Raw genomic sequence first — 15,350 nt, 5'->3', positions numbered from 1 at the left:
TATTACGAGATACTCACAATACATCTATAGGGGACTGGGGAGACCACTCTCGACGAGGCCGTGCCTTGTTGGGCATTTGCGTTCGTTTATTTGTTCACATTCTTGAGGATTCTGCAAAAATACAACACAACGAAAATTACGTATAAATATCTCCATACACGTAGTATCGTGGAAAAGGGCCCGAGAAAAATGTCTAGTTAACCATAAACAATGTCGCGAGAGCCGAGGCGTCGTCCATCAATGTGTCGTCGGTCCTTTCAAGTGAATAGTTTCGTAGAAAAGGCCTACGTGACCCTGGCCACGGGTGTTCGCGGAACACATGCGTGGCGGGGCTAAGAAAAGACAAAGGGATGCTAGCCCAGGGGGTATCAGTTGGGAAATCCTACAGTGTGAGTTGAGAAGTCAGAGAGAGTGAGTGCAGAAGCCGGAGAGTGTGAGTGGAGGAGCCGAAGAGTATGAATCGGGAAGTTGAGAGCCGAGTATGATAATAAGACGTACGACGATATTGTAATCAGTTCGTTGTATCGAATATTACTTGTTAAACCAAAACATCATTACTTGTCCCTTCTTTAAAGACCCATTCAGTTACTACATACATTTGTATGTACAAAAAGTATGTACACATCACTGCGTTTATTATCGCATTTACAACGAGAGTTAGATACACGTACATTTTAAAACGAGGTTAGTACAATATTGACTTACCTATGCTTTTTTTTACTATTTATTCGCATTTCTACATACTTTATATTTTTTTATCAATTTTCAACTTATGCAACAATATATGTCGGGGCTTTCGAATAACTTTTGTACCTTCAAGAAGTGCGTTTATTTTTAACTCTCACTGTATGTACCAGTTAATTAGATGCAATTGTAATAAATTTCGTATTATTAGGTATTTTCGTACGACTGTAAAAATTCCATACTATCGAAATGAAACGTAGGCTGTGATAAAAAAATGTTTCATCGAAAGATGCATTGTAGTCATTGTATATTACTTACGACATATTTACTATCTGCATCGAGTTGATCAACGACGAATCATCGTTACGAGTAACAATATTTAGCTTATTTTATATTTATTTCTTATTTATTTTACATTTAGCGTAGTTATACGAAACTTATTGTACAATAAAACTCCATTTACTAGAAATTTTAGTTAACTGAACTTGTGCTACTTGAATTCGCTTATCTGACTGTGAGCTCTTGTTTTGTGAACGAAAAATATTAGGCAGCGAAGAAAATCGATGAACTTTAATTATACAAATTGCATGTTCAAGAAAATGGAGTTCTACCACACGCACGATTTCCCGTCTCAATTTTTTTTCCTAAACGACTCGAAACGTTGCAAATTCTTTTCGTTTGCTAAGACACTACGATTGGAGTATAAAGAAATAAGAATTCCACTTGCTGGCAACGTGAGAAGAGTAAGATCGGAATATAAAAATTCGAGAATCGTAGCAGAGGTTCGTCGACGCTCTGATAGGAGATTCGCTGTACTTTGATTTCCATCGCGTAAAAGAGTTACCATCGTCGCTGAAATTAATTCGAACGCGAGGTTCCCGAAACCTTTGCGTTCGAACGAGCATCGGTACACTGTAGATACATCAACGAAAATCAAAGGTTCCTCGAGAACGCAATTTCGCGTGGTAACGAAAGAGACGGGGACGAGGATGTGAACAATCAAACGATTTCGAGGACAATTCGGAGCAAATCAGTTGCGTTATTGCGGACGAAAATGAAAATTCACGATGACAGTGGTATAACTTTTCTCATTTTGCCGCGTGACTGTTCGCGAGCTTGGCTTCCTCGAGATACAAGAGCGAGAGTGCGTCGGTTGACACTGTCGCGATACTTGCCATTCCGATGTATTCTTGGCAACATTGAAATTTACGTTTCAAGATTACGCTATCGCGAATTACTTTAACCACGAATCTCCCTCGTAATTCTTTTCTTCTTTTCGTGTCACCGCCAAGCTTTTCTTCAAGTTTTCCTGCTCTAGACGCACCCGCTACACATCCTGAATTCCCGAAGCCAGATACACATGTATATAAGACACAATAGAATCGTCGCGTCGCTTCGAAATACAAATTATGAGAAATTTTCACAGAACAGGCAACTCCAGGCACGAACGTGCATTTCGAGCCGCCCGAAAATATTCCGAACATAGCAGGGCATGCAAATTGCTATCCTCCATCGCTCGAAACAAAGCGAAAGAAAGAAAGAAAAAAAAAAAAAAGAAAATATTCCCGAGAAAAGAAGGCGAATAAAAAGAGAAAAGAGAAAAAAGAGACAGAGCGAGTAATGAAATTTGCTAGTTCGATACGTGCATCTTTACCGACTGAGCGAAAAACGGCACCCATTCTATTCCTCGGAATTCGATGAATCGTTCCGTTGACGCAAGAATGTCCACGTGCATCGCTCGTTCGTTATCTATTCATCGCGGTAATCGTATTGCGTATCGTGAAATTGGAGGGAAAAAATGGAATTGGAGGAAAATCGAAAATTTAGTTTAAAATAGCACGAAGATTTCGAAACAATGGCGAACGAGAGTGAGTGGATTGTATAGGATAGCAATGACAGTGATTTACGTGGCTCCACTTAACCGGAACGTTCTCACGTGCAGCTGTAGAGACCGTCGTGAATCGACGGTAGCGAAGAACATCGCGATTCCAAGTGGAACGACGCGTTGTTGGAATTTTCACGCACAACAGTTTAATGATAACGACTAATCGTCTGTTGCGATAGTATGCGACGTCCTGATCATTTTGAATTTGTTTCTTTTCTTCTTTTTTACCTTTAGTGAAACGTCTCAAAAGATACGCGGTAGAACAATTTTCAATTTCTCCTTTCCTCGTTTCCCTTCGACTTTCCAATGGAAGGAACATCGAAAGTATCACGAGAGAACGACAAGAGATAAGAAATTATCGGTGGAATTTTTTAACTAATGCGGCGCGCGTGCTGGCACGTAGATGTTGGCGAAGATCGGATTAAGCTCGCGTAGAAATTGTTTCTAGCCGATTCATCCATCTTACGAAACCGTTCGCTTCGTCAGCCATTGTGGTTCGTTAAAAAGCATATTCTGGCATCGATTAATCTCGTTGCCATTGCTCGTACCAAGAATAACGGAGACCCGTAACACGCATCTTCTCGGAAGTTCTTCGTCGAGAGAAAATGCTTTCGTAATTATAAGGAGAGACGACAATGCGAGGAAGATGATCCAGTTTAGAATACCTCTGATTAGGAGAATGATGAATGCGTTATCAGTGAAGGTTTGCATAATTGAAGAGCCTCCGCTTTGGCCTTCAGCTCGTTAGCGTTTAACACAACACTTGAAAATGGAAACGTTTTAATTGGAACGCTGGATTACTGCTCGCTTATTACGACCTTATTTATACGCGCGAAATTAATTCTCGAAAACGCGAACGAGTGGCGCGTCGCGGTTTCTTGCATTTATTATATCTACGTTGTTTGTATTTCTTTTTTATACCATCGTTCGAACCATTCTTTTCCGGCTCTTTTTCAATCTTGTTCTTTTTTCTTTTTACTTTTTTTTTTTTTTTTTTTTTTTTAAACATCGCTTTATGCTCGTGCCCGAGCGAATAAAACGCGAGATACCGTGTAATTAGCGATTTAAACATCAGGGAACGATTCCGTATGAAAATATAAATTTGTTCGTTTCGATCGAAAATTTACATTTATGTAAATGTACAGATTGGTTGAAATATTTTTAAAAAGTACGACAGCTTTTACGCGAAACTGCAAAAGTAAAACCACGAAAGTAATTAGAAATTTCTGTATTTTCAATGGAAATCCTTTGCTTTTACATTGACGCGATCGAAAGAAAAAAGAAATTCCTTTCTCCACGACTGCAATATTCGCATGTCTTTTATTTTCTTTGGTAAACACTACGTGTCCGTAGATTTTCCCACGTTCTATCAATGGCTCTTATAATGGAATAAAACCATTTTCGATGGTAAAAGGATCGTAACCATTCTTTTGTCCCGCTGTGTGAGCCACACTCGGTTATTCCATCGTTCCAGAGGAAAAATTATATCTTCGAAAATTCGGACGCGTAACGAGCTCCGGGTAATAGAAAAATTAACTTCCCGGTTGGAAGAAACTCCGGTGAACGTTACGAGTGAAGAGAGTAATTTTGAGAATAACTTTGCAAAATGAGCTTTTGAAAAGTTGTCAAACTACAGCCAGTTCTTTGAGAATCGTATCGGTCCTGTGGAGGATTCGTTTTGGAAATGGCAGATTCGCGAGTGGGAATGGTCAGTCGGAAGGAAAAATTCCAAGCTGAAAGCGGCGTTAAGCGATCGTCGTGTCGGCGCCAGTTTGCAAACAACCACGATGATGATCGATACCTGGTGCGAGTTATGCCTGTCCAACTTTCTTTATCGATGTTCGTATCATGCGAAGGAACGTGCGACGATTCTTTCGAAACTATCCTCCGATTCCCAGCTTCTCGTTGTCTTTTGTTCGATCCAGGTTAACGAAGGTTGACGTCGACGATACGCAAACTCTTGTTCGGGTTTTTCGAATTTCTTCGAGTACGCGTGTCGTATTTCTTTATCGTATTTATGCATACCAAGACTACGAAACGTTTATAGAACGAAAGTCTGCGTAGCAAGCGTCTGGACGATAGAAGAAAAGCTACAGGGGAAGGTCTCTCGTAAATTCAACAAATTATGAAACTTTGAAGATACGTAGACGATATACTTATCTCTCTTCTTTTTTCTTTTCACTGTCCAAACTCGCTGTAAGAGGGTGAAACCTCTCTTTGACCCTTGAAAATACCGGCTATTTCACGATCTTGCGGTGTATTCGCGAAATTATTTATGAAACTGTATTTAACCGATTTGCATCATGGCTCTATAGTTAAGAGGACTGGTCCCTATAACCGCGCGTGGTCGATCGTAGGTGCAGTGACATCCGAATTCTTCATGGAGTTTATAGAAAATTTACCATTCAAAACGATTGGTAGACAATGTTACTTCGCAAACATAACATTTTTTATAACAGAGGAAAAAAGTAAAAATTATTTATTTAAAAAAGAATTATTTAGATTAAAATGGAAATAAAAAAAGCAGTCGTAGCGCGCGTAATAATCCGCGCTTGGATGCAAATGGGTTAAGATCGCGAGATCGATGAATCGGTCGACGTTTCCGCGCTCGACGAGGTTCTCGAAACAGCAATAAACCGTAGCGATTTAGCGAAAGAGGCGCCTCTGTCTTTTACATACGAAAAACACGCTTTCCATTCTCGATCTACCGATCTTTCGCACCACGTTCCAACACGAAACGAGAAAGGAATTTTCTTGGAATTTTTCCTCGTGTAGAATCGTTCCACCCTCTGTCACGAAAGGTCTTCGGAAACGAGAAGAACGCGAGAACAGAATCGATACATCGAACAGAGGAGAGGTTAATGATGCACAGTGGAATGAAAGCAAGGATGTAGGGCGTGGGTGTGCGATCGTTTCGGCGATGTAACACACGACATTCTTCCGCTTGCATAACGTCCACGGTCGTTTCCAGACGGTATTGTAAAGGCCGTACGGTTCCTCGGGCACGATCAGGTCGGTTTTCACCGCCTCCCGCTGCCATCATCCCCGACATGCAACACAGAACACGCAACATTCGCCCTCGTGTTTTTTCCTCCGGGATCAATCGACTTCCGCGGGAAGATGATTACGGGTTTCCTCTTTCTTTCGATCTTCGTGCAATTTACGAGAATTCTTTCAACCCTCCACGATACGCAGTCTCGTGGAATTTAAGCCTCCCATGCCGATCATTTCTGGATCGGACATTTTACAAGTTTTCACGGTTTCGTCCAGCAGAAGGTACACGTTCTTCGATTTTCTCCAACTACTTGGTAATAAATGACATTTTTTCATTTTGTCAAGGTTGTAACGTCTGGCGAAATAAACGCGTAGTACCTTGGAGAAAAGCATATGGTCGAGTAAATGCAGCCTGGTATTAGTTTTTAATCGTTGTAAGTGCTACCTTGAACATAATCCTCTATTGCAGCGGATTATTCTTTCACGGTAAACTCAGCCTTCCATATTTTATTCGCGTATTTGTACTCGCGTTTCTTTTTCCCTCTATGAACGGTGTACGTACAATTTGTAACACGAGTTGCTCCGTTCCATGAAATATTTAATACATATATAATGTAGCTGGAAACATGTCGTTTGTTTTCTAGAAAAACTCGCGGTACGATACTGAAAACGTTACGATACTTAAAGTTCGTAGTTTGCCACGTTGTTTTAAAATATTTATCGCGAAAGAGTGTATATCCTAACAACAACATAATTCTAAGAACTTCTCGTATGATTCAAGTAGGAGTTTTTGAAAAATACGAATACGAGAGAAAAGGATATACACCGGCTAATCTTACGTATTTTACTTATTTTATTTTCCATCAATAACGTGCTGCTTGTTGTCTCCATTCTCGATAACGCTTAACGTTATACTGCTGTATTTTCTCAATAGATTACAATTTTTCCCCTACTTTATCGAACACACGTATTCCGTGTGTACGCAATATTTACACATAACATTACAACTTAACGAATCAATTTATCATAAATAAACGGCAACGAATAACGCAAGTTATTTTATTCCGTTTTATACGTCGAACAATAATACACTTCATTTAGCACCTTCAGTGTACCCTCGTTCGAAACTCACGATCCAACGCAACTATTCATAAAAGCAATTATTTTCTTCGATTCACGAGTGTCTAATCACAAAGGAACAACAGGTAGAGCTTGTGATCAACAAACAATTATTATTATAAATTATATCTAACGACTATTGTTAGTATCGTGGAACGTGAGCGAACGACAGCAGCAAGTGCCTGTCGAAATTCTGCAGAGATGGTAACCTTTTTATTTCATATCGTGTTAACATTTGCAAAAACCAACCTAACCGAAATTGTTCCACTTTTAATAATTTTGAATTCGCTAATTACACTTCGAGTCTCCGATTAAGAGACAATCTGATTAAACAGGTTAAAATTCATGTCCCGTCGGATATTAACATCGGGAGCGGTTCTAATTAATGAAAAATTAGGACGCGAGGAAATTGAAAAGGGAAGTTCTCGGCTCGAAGGAATTGGCCTATCGTGCTGGCTCGAGGGAAAAGCTCTCGAGCTATTCTTATTTCGCTTGATTTAAGAACGTTTCCAGGAACATTATTCAAACCCTAAACTGGAAACGCTATCTAACGATCGCTAATGTATGCGGCTTGTTTCATCGTGCGCGCCGCTTCTCAACGTGTTAAACGCTCGGCCACGGAACGTTACTCGCGCGATGCGCCTCGAGCACGCGAAACTCCACGGCGCAACTTTTTCTTCTTTCGTACGTTCGAATCGTTGTCTAAACTTTCGTCCTTCATCGGCGATCCACCGATCCGCCTTTCGTCGCAGCTTTCCAAAAAATCGAGAAACCCCGTTCGTTTAAATCTCATCAATCGATCGACATTTGCATAGTTCTATCTGAAACTTTTTAAAGAGCGAGTCTATCTTTGCAACTTTCTAGACCCACGCGATTCTTCAGCCAATCTGGATAATTCTATCGAGCGTATAGGAAAGTAACGGCAGTTCCTGCGGGTTGGAAATATTCAACGCAGCAACCGACACGATATCAATTAACCGTAAACGGATAATTACGAACTTCAATCAAGTAATAGCAGATTTTGTAGGTTGAAAATGTTTGGCGAAGCAACTGACAGGATATCGGCTAGCTATAAATAAATAAATCGAAACTTCAATTATAATAAAGGCAGCGCAGGTATTGTATTATTTAATCGAGAAATATCGTTCGTCTAAATTTTATCAACAACGTATATCGATTAATATTTGCATCGTACTAATTGCTAGCAGTTAATAACGTAGTAATTGAAAATAACAAGTCCATTATCAAAGTAGACAGGTTCCATTCGAATGAAATATACGTAATCAGTAGAATATGAATTAATTAAGAAGCAATTGCCGGTGATTGTTAATATCACAAGGGCGTCTCTTACTTCGTCTAGGGAATTTCTATTATTTATTCCAATTTACCAAGTATAACCAACTTAATTTCCATCTAAAGTCTATTAAAATCGTGCACGCTAAATATAATTACCATAAATACATAATGCGGCATATTTGTGGTTTTTCCGGCTTTCGTTGCCGAAACGTTCTATGTCAGTCGTATCAATAATACATCAAGCTCGAAATAGGATTTCTCCATTCCTCGCAATCTCTGATCTCACATTTTCTAAATGAACAAGCATTCCTGTAAAAATGTCGGAATCGTTTCTCGGTAAAAGTACCATCTGTCCGGTAAGTTGTGCCCCGTAGAAACGCACTGAAACGTTCGCGAAACGTGCTGTTAGAAAACCTATCGAAACCCGAAGCGCCACAAAGAAAGCTAAAAATCCGGAATACGCGCCAGCTTGTACAGTACTTTTGAATTTTACTCGAATAGGATGTCGACCAGAGAATTGTAGAGAGAAATATTCCGTAAGCATCGATTACAAGATTAGACCAGCCATCGTAGCAGATCGAAATTGATCTTCTTTCAAAGGTAACGTTCCACTTTAAGGCAGCTAGGTTGTTTCAGAACTAAACCACCAGGAAGTTTCAGAACGACCTAATATTCAAGTTCTTCTTTGGTTACAGAGGAGATTTCGAACGAATGAAACTCGATACCGCAGTTAATGTGTATCGTGTTAAAACGTTTCGCTCCTTTCCTTATTTGGAATGGTGAAAACTGGCGCTGCTCGTTGGAAGAAGCACCGCCACGGCCTTGCGTGAAACCGCACTGGTTCCACAACGAAAGTTACTTTTTAGCGCGCCGTACAAGCGAAAGCAAAAAGAGTTCGGCTCGAAGAGAACGGTTCGATCGTTTTCCAGGGGTTGAATAGCTACTTTAAAGCCGTAATGTTCGATGTGCCCGGAACACGCGAAATTTGTGGAAAGTTTTGCTATCCACGGCCGATCTACGCCGAACCGGATCGATAATTTCGAAGAAACTTCCAGCCACGTTATACATATCTATGGAAACATGGCTATTCAAACTTTTCAAAATATATGGCTGAACCTCATTTTTCTATGTGCGCTTTCCGTCCTCTATCTTGTATGTCATATATATACATAACTAATCTTTTCTTCGATTTTTCGGATATTTTCACGAAAATGGCCGTGAACGATATTTTCTAGATATTCTAATTATCGCCAACCGTATTTTTGCTGGTCGAATTTGCACGGACGAATTTTATATATCTGCCGGAGCCGCGATACATTCAAATATACCACGCCATAATATTATCTTTAACTTTTGTAAAATATCATATTGTATTTGCGCACATTTTTCTAACAAAGTTATTTCAAATATCGACATCGACGAAGTTTTTTCAGTGCAAAGAATTTATCTTCCTTTAATCGTTCTAAAAAATTGAATACAAATGAGAGTCGTCACCGATAACCATCGTGGTAGTCAACGTGTCAAATGTAAACGTAACGCGAATGATTTCAAAAAAGAAAGAAGCAGAACATCAGTTTTATTATCCTTTGCTCGAACAAAATGTCAACCAGAGAATGGTGTATGTCGCTAAATCGTTTACAATTTGCTCACGATTATAAAGCTGGGATCTTGATAGCAGGTTGAAATTTATCTTCTTTTATCGAAGGGTCAACTTATATGTTGGACCAATGGAGAACGGGTATTACCAAGATAAGCAAGCATTTGTCTGGAAAGTAACGTTCCCGCGGATAAATGTTATCGTAACTTGAGAAAACTTCAGGTCTGCGGATAAAATTTTCAATGACCGTCCTTTTATGAAATATCATTTTCCCACTAACGTTGAAAATGAAATAAATTCCTATTTTCTATACGAAATTCCTATAAAAACTATAAGAAATATTAATTCAAAGAATGAAATGTTTTTTAAAAAAAGTAACCTACGTGCCAAGTAGGGAAAATCTTCCAAGATAAGTAACGCTTCTCGCGAAAGATCTATCAAGGATACGATCTTTTATAGTCATGGTAATCAAAGATACAAGGTTGCGAAGTCGCTGCTGTTTCCTCAAGATTATCGAGAACTTTTTACTCGAGACTTTGTTCTATACTTATCGCGAAACCTGTAAAAACAGCAGAACGTACCGAACAATGAAGACAAACGAATTACTATTTGTTGGAATATTCGAGAAAATAGCTCGTAAAATATATAGCTCACCGTATACCTTATTTACTTAAAGTTAGCAGCTCGTAATCGGCCTGTAACAACTCGGCGAAACAATCGTAACGCGAGCAGCAACCTCTTAAAAATAATCTTTCGATCTGTGGAGAAGGAAAAAAGAATTGACGAAAATATGTCACCACGTCGGGAATACGTAGCGAGTTCAGCAGAATAATAGTTGGCGTGTTATCGATTCCGACGACTCAAGATCGAAGGTTATTCTTACGTTTTAAAATTGTTTCTTCGTACCCTTCGAAGTGGCACGCGCCTTCGTTGCTTCAGTGTCGCGATCGAGTATTCTTGACACAATTTTCAGGTCACCGTTGTCATTATCGAGTGCACCCTCGATTCATCGTTCGTTGTGCGAGAACCTAGGTCAAGCGAGGCTATAAAAATGATAACTATGAGACAATACGTTCTCCAAGATGACATTGAACTTCTCGAAATATCTTCCTTTGTCTGCCAGCTATCCGTGAACGTTCTATCTGGAATTCTTTTACGAGCAACACCTGGCTGGAATCGAGTATCGGAGAAATATACAGGGTGCGTATGTTCAACTATACTTGATATATTTTCAAAGTCGATTTTCTCGTAAACTAGGCCTTAAATGAAAAAATTTTATTCTATATTTTGTTCTTATTTTTGTATAAGGATTCGCCTCGTGCTCGTTTGTACATATTATTCGGTCGCACCCTGTATATGAATTTCTGAATAAAACGGATTGGCAGCTGTTGGGTTTCGGTTAAACGCGTACGGCGAAACTCATCGTTAACGTGTGATTTCTATAGGAAAATAATTTGAACAGACGTTTCGTAGTGTCGCGTAAAACGTAGGTCGAGCGAAACGAACATTTCTCAATGGTTTTTATCTCGACATACTCGCGGTTCTTCGGGTTTCAGTAGTAGGTTGCGCATTCTTCCGACGTTTCGTGAACGTTCCAGTTCACTTCTCTTCAGGTGCAACTGTTCTTTTTTTAGGTCTGCCCTGAAACTGTTTCTTTTTTAGGTCTACCCTGCGAAGAAACGAATTGCCGCCGTTCACGAAACGTCGAAACAAAGCGTACCGTACTACTGAAACCTGTTTCACCTGAAACCGTTTCTCCTTTAGGTCTGCCCTGAAAAAGCGTATTGGAATGTTCACGACGTCGGAATAAAGCGCAACGTACTACTGAAAACACGATCGAAAATCCGAGATCCACAAATGTGTACGCTTCTCGGTCATTACGAAAGTTTCAAATCCGACCGAGATCGAAAAAATTTAAATCTAACGACGCTCGCGTATATTTCGATAATATCTTCCGAATTCTATCTTTATAATCTTTTCTGAGAAAAAAAGAGAAAAAAAAAAAAGAAAATTAAGAAAAATAGAAGGTTTAGTTCGAATGCGACGATTTTTCTGCCCGAGGTCACTCTGTGTAACAACGTAAATGCAGAACAGTAAAACGAATCTGATATTGAACGAGACTGGAAAGGTAACGATGAAATAACGTGACGACACAAAATACGATTCTCGCAACACTTTTACAGACTAGCAACGTACGAGTTCTTTTTGCGGTTAATGCGCAAAAGATCGCAGCAATTTCAGAGAAAATACACGGTGCTGTAGACACGCATACTCTGCAGAGCAGAATTTGAATCGCGTAATTTTGCGCCTCCCACCGGTCTCTCTCTTCCTCCGTTTCTCTCAAACCCAGACGTGTTCGCTAACAAACAGAGCTAATTTGCTTCTTCTCGCGCATTTCACCCGCACTAATGAACTCGATATTGCTTTGCACCCACGTTTTTCTAAACACTATTATTCCATTGTTCTATACATTATTGTTTTACACGTTCGTTGCGCATAAACGCGAAATAAGGCAAAACGTTCCATCTGGACATTCTCTATGAAATAAAATGCACGCCATAGAAACGTAAGCAAGGCAAGACAAGGCAAGCAATCAACGGTAAATAATTTCAGAAATTTCAAAACGCAAAGCATTTGGAATACAGACACGCGTTTAGATCAACGGAGCGAGTAATCGGAGTGTTCGTTAAAATCGTACGAATCGTCATACAGTCTGCTATAGAAACAAGTGGATAGACGGTAGAAGTGGGTATCGACGAAACTGAATGAAAACAACGATACTAGTGTTTTATTTATTATACGCCTTTATAGTACGTAAATTATTCAGCGAATAATTAAAACTAAACACGTTCGCGTAAACAAGCCGTATTTAACGAAACTTGCTGCTTGATATTCGTGTCCGCTACGCGTCTACCAATTTTTCTCTACGATTCTGTGTCGCAATTCCTTGTGCAGTAATTTACAACTAAATCGGATAAACGCGCGTTACGCAGAATGGCGCGCCAAGCACTTCCTATGCTCTTTTTATTGTTCGCGACAAGGGTGACTTTAAAGTTTCCGCGAGTTTTCGTTTTGTTCGGAGAAAGACTCAGAACGAAGGTGACACGTGCGAGGAATTTTTCACGCGTCCCGCTTATACCAGATACATTCGCATTGAACGCGTTAAACTTTTCTCATTCCTTCGTAACTCATCGCGAAAACAAACCTGGGTCAAGCACGTTGCCCTAATTTTCCTCCACGACTTCAACGGGCGATCGTTAAAATTTCGTTCGCCGCCTCTCTATGTATCATCGACGCATCGTTTACCTTTCACGGTAATTTCATCGCCGAGCATCCGGCGAATCCTTCGAAAGATAATCGTAGATAGAGTACGGTAGATCTTCGTTTACATCAACGTGGAGGAACGAACGGTTTGTATAACCGTGGAATTTATGTAACAAGTGCCCAGTGTTCCTTCTCGTTACCGATGATCTTTCCTTCAAACACGATCCAACCGAGACGATTCACACACGGTTAAACGAATAAGCGACGTAGTTTGGAAAAACAAGTTGCGCCTGTTAACTTTCCGAAAGTTAGTTACGAGTTAATCGTACATTGGATAAAGGCTGGTTCAGACCGTGTAGTTTAGTCAAGTAGCTGGTAAAGCCGAATTTACGCTGTTCGCTTTGGAGGATGAAACGAGGATGAAGGCAGCGTTATCATCTACGATGAAACTGTGTAAATCCAGCTACTTGACTAAACCAGCCTTAGAGGGCTAAGGTCACCGCCTCGTTGTCTAAACCACGCGCTATACCACCCTAACTCATTTACGTGTATAACTTTGAATTTGCAGGTAATTAGTAATAGAAATAGACTATTAAGAGCGACTATTGCGTGTTAAATGTCAGTTCTCGGCGTTATCCTCGTATCACGCGGAAGTAAGGTTCTACACGTTTACTAATCGTGCGCGTTTCCGCCTGTTCCGTGGCTTCTAACAACGCATTATCCTCGGAACGTGATTACTCGACAATATTTTCTCACTTTCCACCGCTAAGAAGAATTTGAAAGGACTACGTTCTGAGGCGAGAGGTGGTGCCACGTAAGGGCTTTAAAGTCGGTTCTCGAGAACACGGCTAAATCAGGCTTCTAGCACGTATTCGAAAAGCGATAGGAAAAGCACGTCAGGCACGTTTAATTAAACGTGGAGCATGTCGAAGGTGAAAACGCAATGGAAGGTGAACGTAGCTGTGAATAAGAAATTTTTAATAAATTTAATCTCCATCTTTGGAACTCGATATAGATATATTACGAATACAATTATACGATAAAAATTCAACTCGTACATTCGTTATCGGAATAACGACGAACGTATAACGTGTTCATTCGCTTTCGTTATAGACCGACCTTACTTTTTCAGATCAGTTTCAAATTTTACCAATATAGCCACGATAGTAGTCGTGTCTCGTTACAGTACTAATGAGACTTCAAGATGTTTCGTATAGCATGTACGTAAAAAGTTTCTACGAGTGTTGGAATAATTTCGCGAGCCACTGCAGGTAGTACAGAGAGCTGGAAAGATGATTAAGCAAAGGAATGCTTATTTCCAATAGACCCTCTAAGATTATAAAGATAAGCACGCGTATTGGCCAAAAACGTGTGATACACGAATTCATGGTCGAGTGTCACCACGCTCAAAACACGCTCAATTCTCGAGACACGTTAAAATTTGTCGTTTTATCTGATCTAATATCTGTGTTAACCTTTATCCTTATGCAAATTAACGTGGCGATCTCGTTGGGTTGATACGATAGAAAAATTGAAATAATTAAAATGAGAAAAGGAGCGCGTGACGTTGAGCGATAGAGAGCAGTGCTTACCTTGCTCGTGTGCATTTCCTCTAGTCATATTTCCAACTCTTGCACGTTACACGCAACAAAGGGGGATGCATCTCGAACTTAAGTCGAAAAAGTTTGAGATTGGCCGATTCTCCCAAGGACAGACACCTCCTCCGCTAACTCGATCCCCCTACAACCTTTTTCCTCCAACGCTTTTTACGAAGAGGAAGGTTGGAGGGGGGCGAGGTGCGCAGCCACTTTTCTCTCTAGCTGCCATGGCTGGGAGGATCGTCGAGCAACGCAAAGGCCAAGTGTCGCGGCCACGCTCTACCCTTGTGCATCGATTACATCATTCTTCACCTCCGCCCTTCCCGTGCCAACCTTCCTTCATCCATGTGTCCCACGCGAGGTCGAATGCAATCACGACCAAAGCCAGCCGCGGTTCAACAGCGCCAAAAGAATCGACCGGAACGATTCGTTGAATAACGAATGCGTATTTGTCAATTCCGTGAGTCTCGTTTTTGCCACGTTAAGTCAAAGATCGAAGATCGGAGTTTAAACGAAACGCAGAAACTCGTTTTCGATGATTGTTTCTGGACCACAGTGAACCGAACTGTCGTCGTCCTAGAGGCTTCCATTTGTTACGTTACATTTAACAAACTGCAAAATGTAAACGTCCAACAGAAGCTTCGAAGACAGTTGGAGGAAATACCGAGGGCTGGAAGTATAAGATGATCAATGGATGAGATAGGGTCAGGGTTCACGGACGAGGAATAACTTAATAAGCATGGGAGAAGCTTATTATTTATCGAAATAGCAATTTCGTACATCTGCTGTTAACGACTGATCTAGAATATTCAAGGGAAGAGACCATGTAAAACTAAACTATCGAAGTTGTTACACAAGAACGTTAACTAACCGTACAAACTACTCCGCCAGCTCGACGATAATTGGATTAAAC

General features: G+C 40.3%; 2 protein-coding genes across 6 annotated transcripts in view; both read right to left on the bottom strand.

The window, feature by feature from the left end:
* LOC126916704 (rotatin) overlaps positions 1 to 15,350 on the bottom strand; it is a 237,586-nt gene that overhangs the window by 69,788 nt on the left and 152,448 nt on the right. The window lies entirely within an intron of this gene.
* Positions 1 to 15,350, bottom strand: part of LOC126916720 (heparan sulfate glucosamine 3-O-sulfotransferase 5) — a 147,828-nt gene that overhangs the window by 24,122 nt on the left and 108,356 nt on the right. For 4 of the 5 annotated variants that reach the window (XM_050722794.1, XM_050722796.1, XM_050722792.1 and 1 more), the window contains one exon: positions 18 to 111. The exons of the other annotated variant lie outside the window; for it this stretch is intronic. In XM_050722794.1, coding sequence (XP_050578751.1) covers positions 18 to 76 — 59 coding nt within the window. In that variant the 5' untranslated portion in view covers positions 77 to 111. The remainder of the gene's footprint in view (positions 1 to 17; positions 112 to 15,350) is intronic. 5 annotated transcript variants of the gene reach the window in all.

This window comes from Bombus affinis, chromosome 5 (assembly GCF_024516045.1).
Source record: "Bombus affinis isolate iyBomAffi1 chromosome 5, iyBomAffi1.2, whole genome shotgun sequence".
Lineage (NCBI taxonomy): Eukaryota > Metazoa > Arthropoda > Insecta > Hymenoptera > Apidae > Bombus > Bombus affinis.
This window is presented reverse-complemented; position numbering and strand designations above follow the sequence as displayed.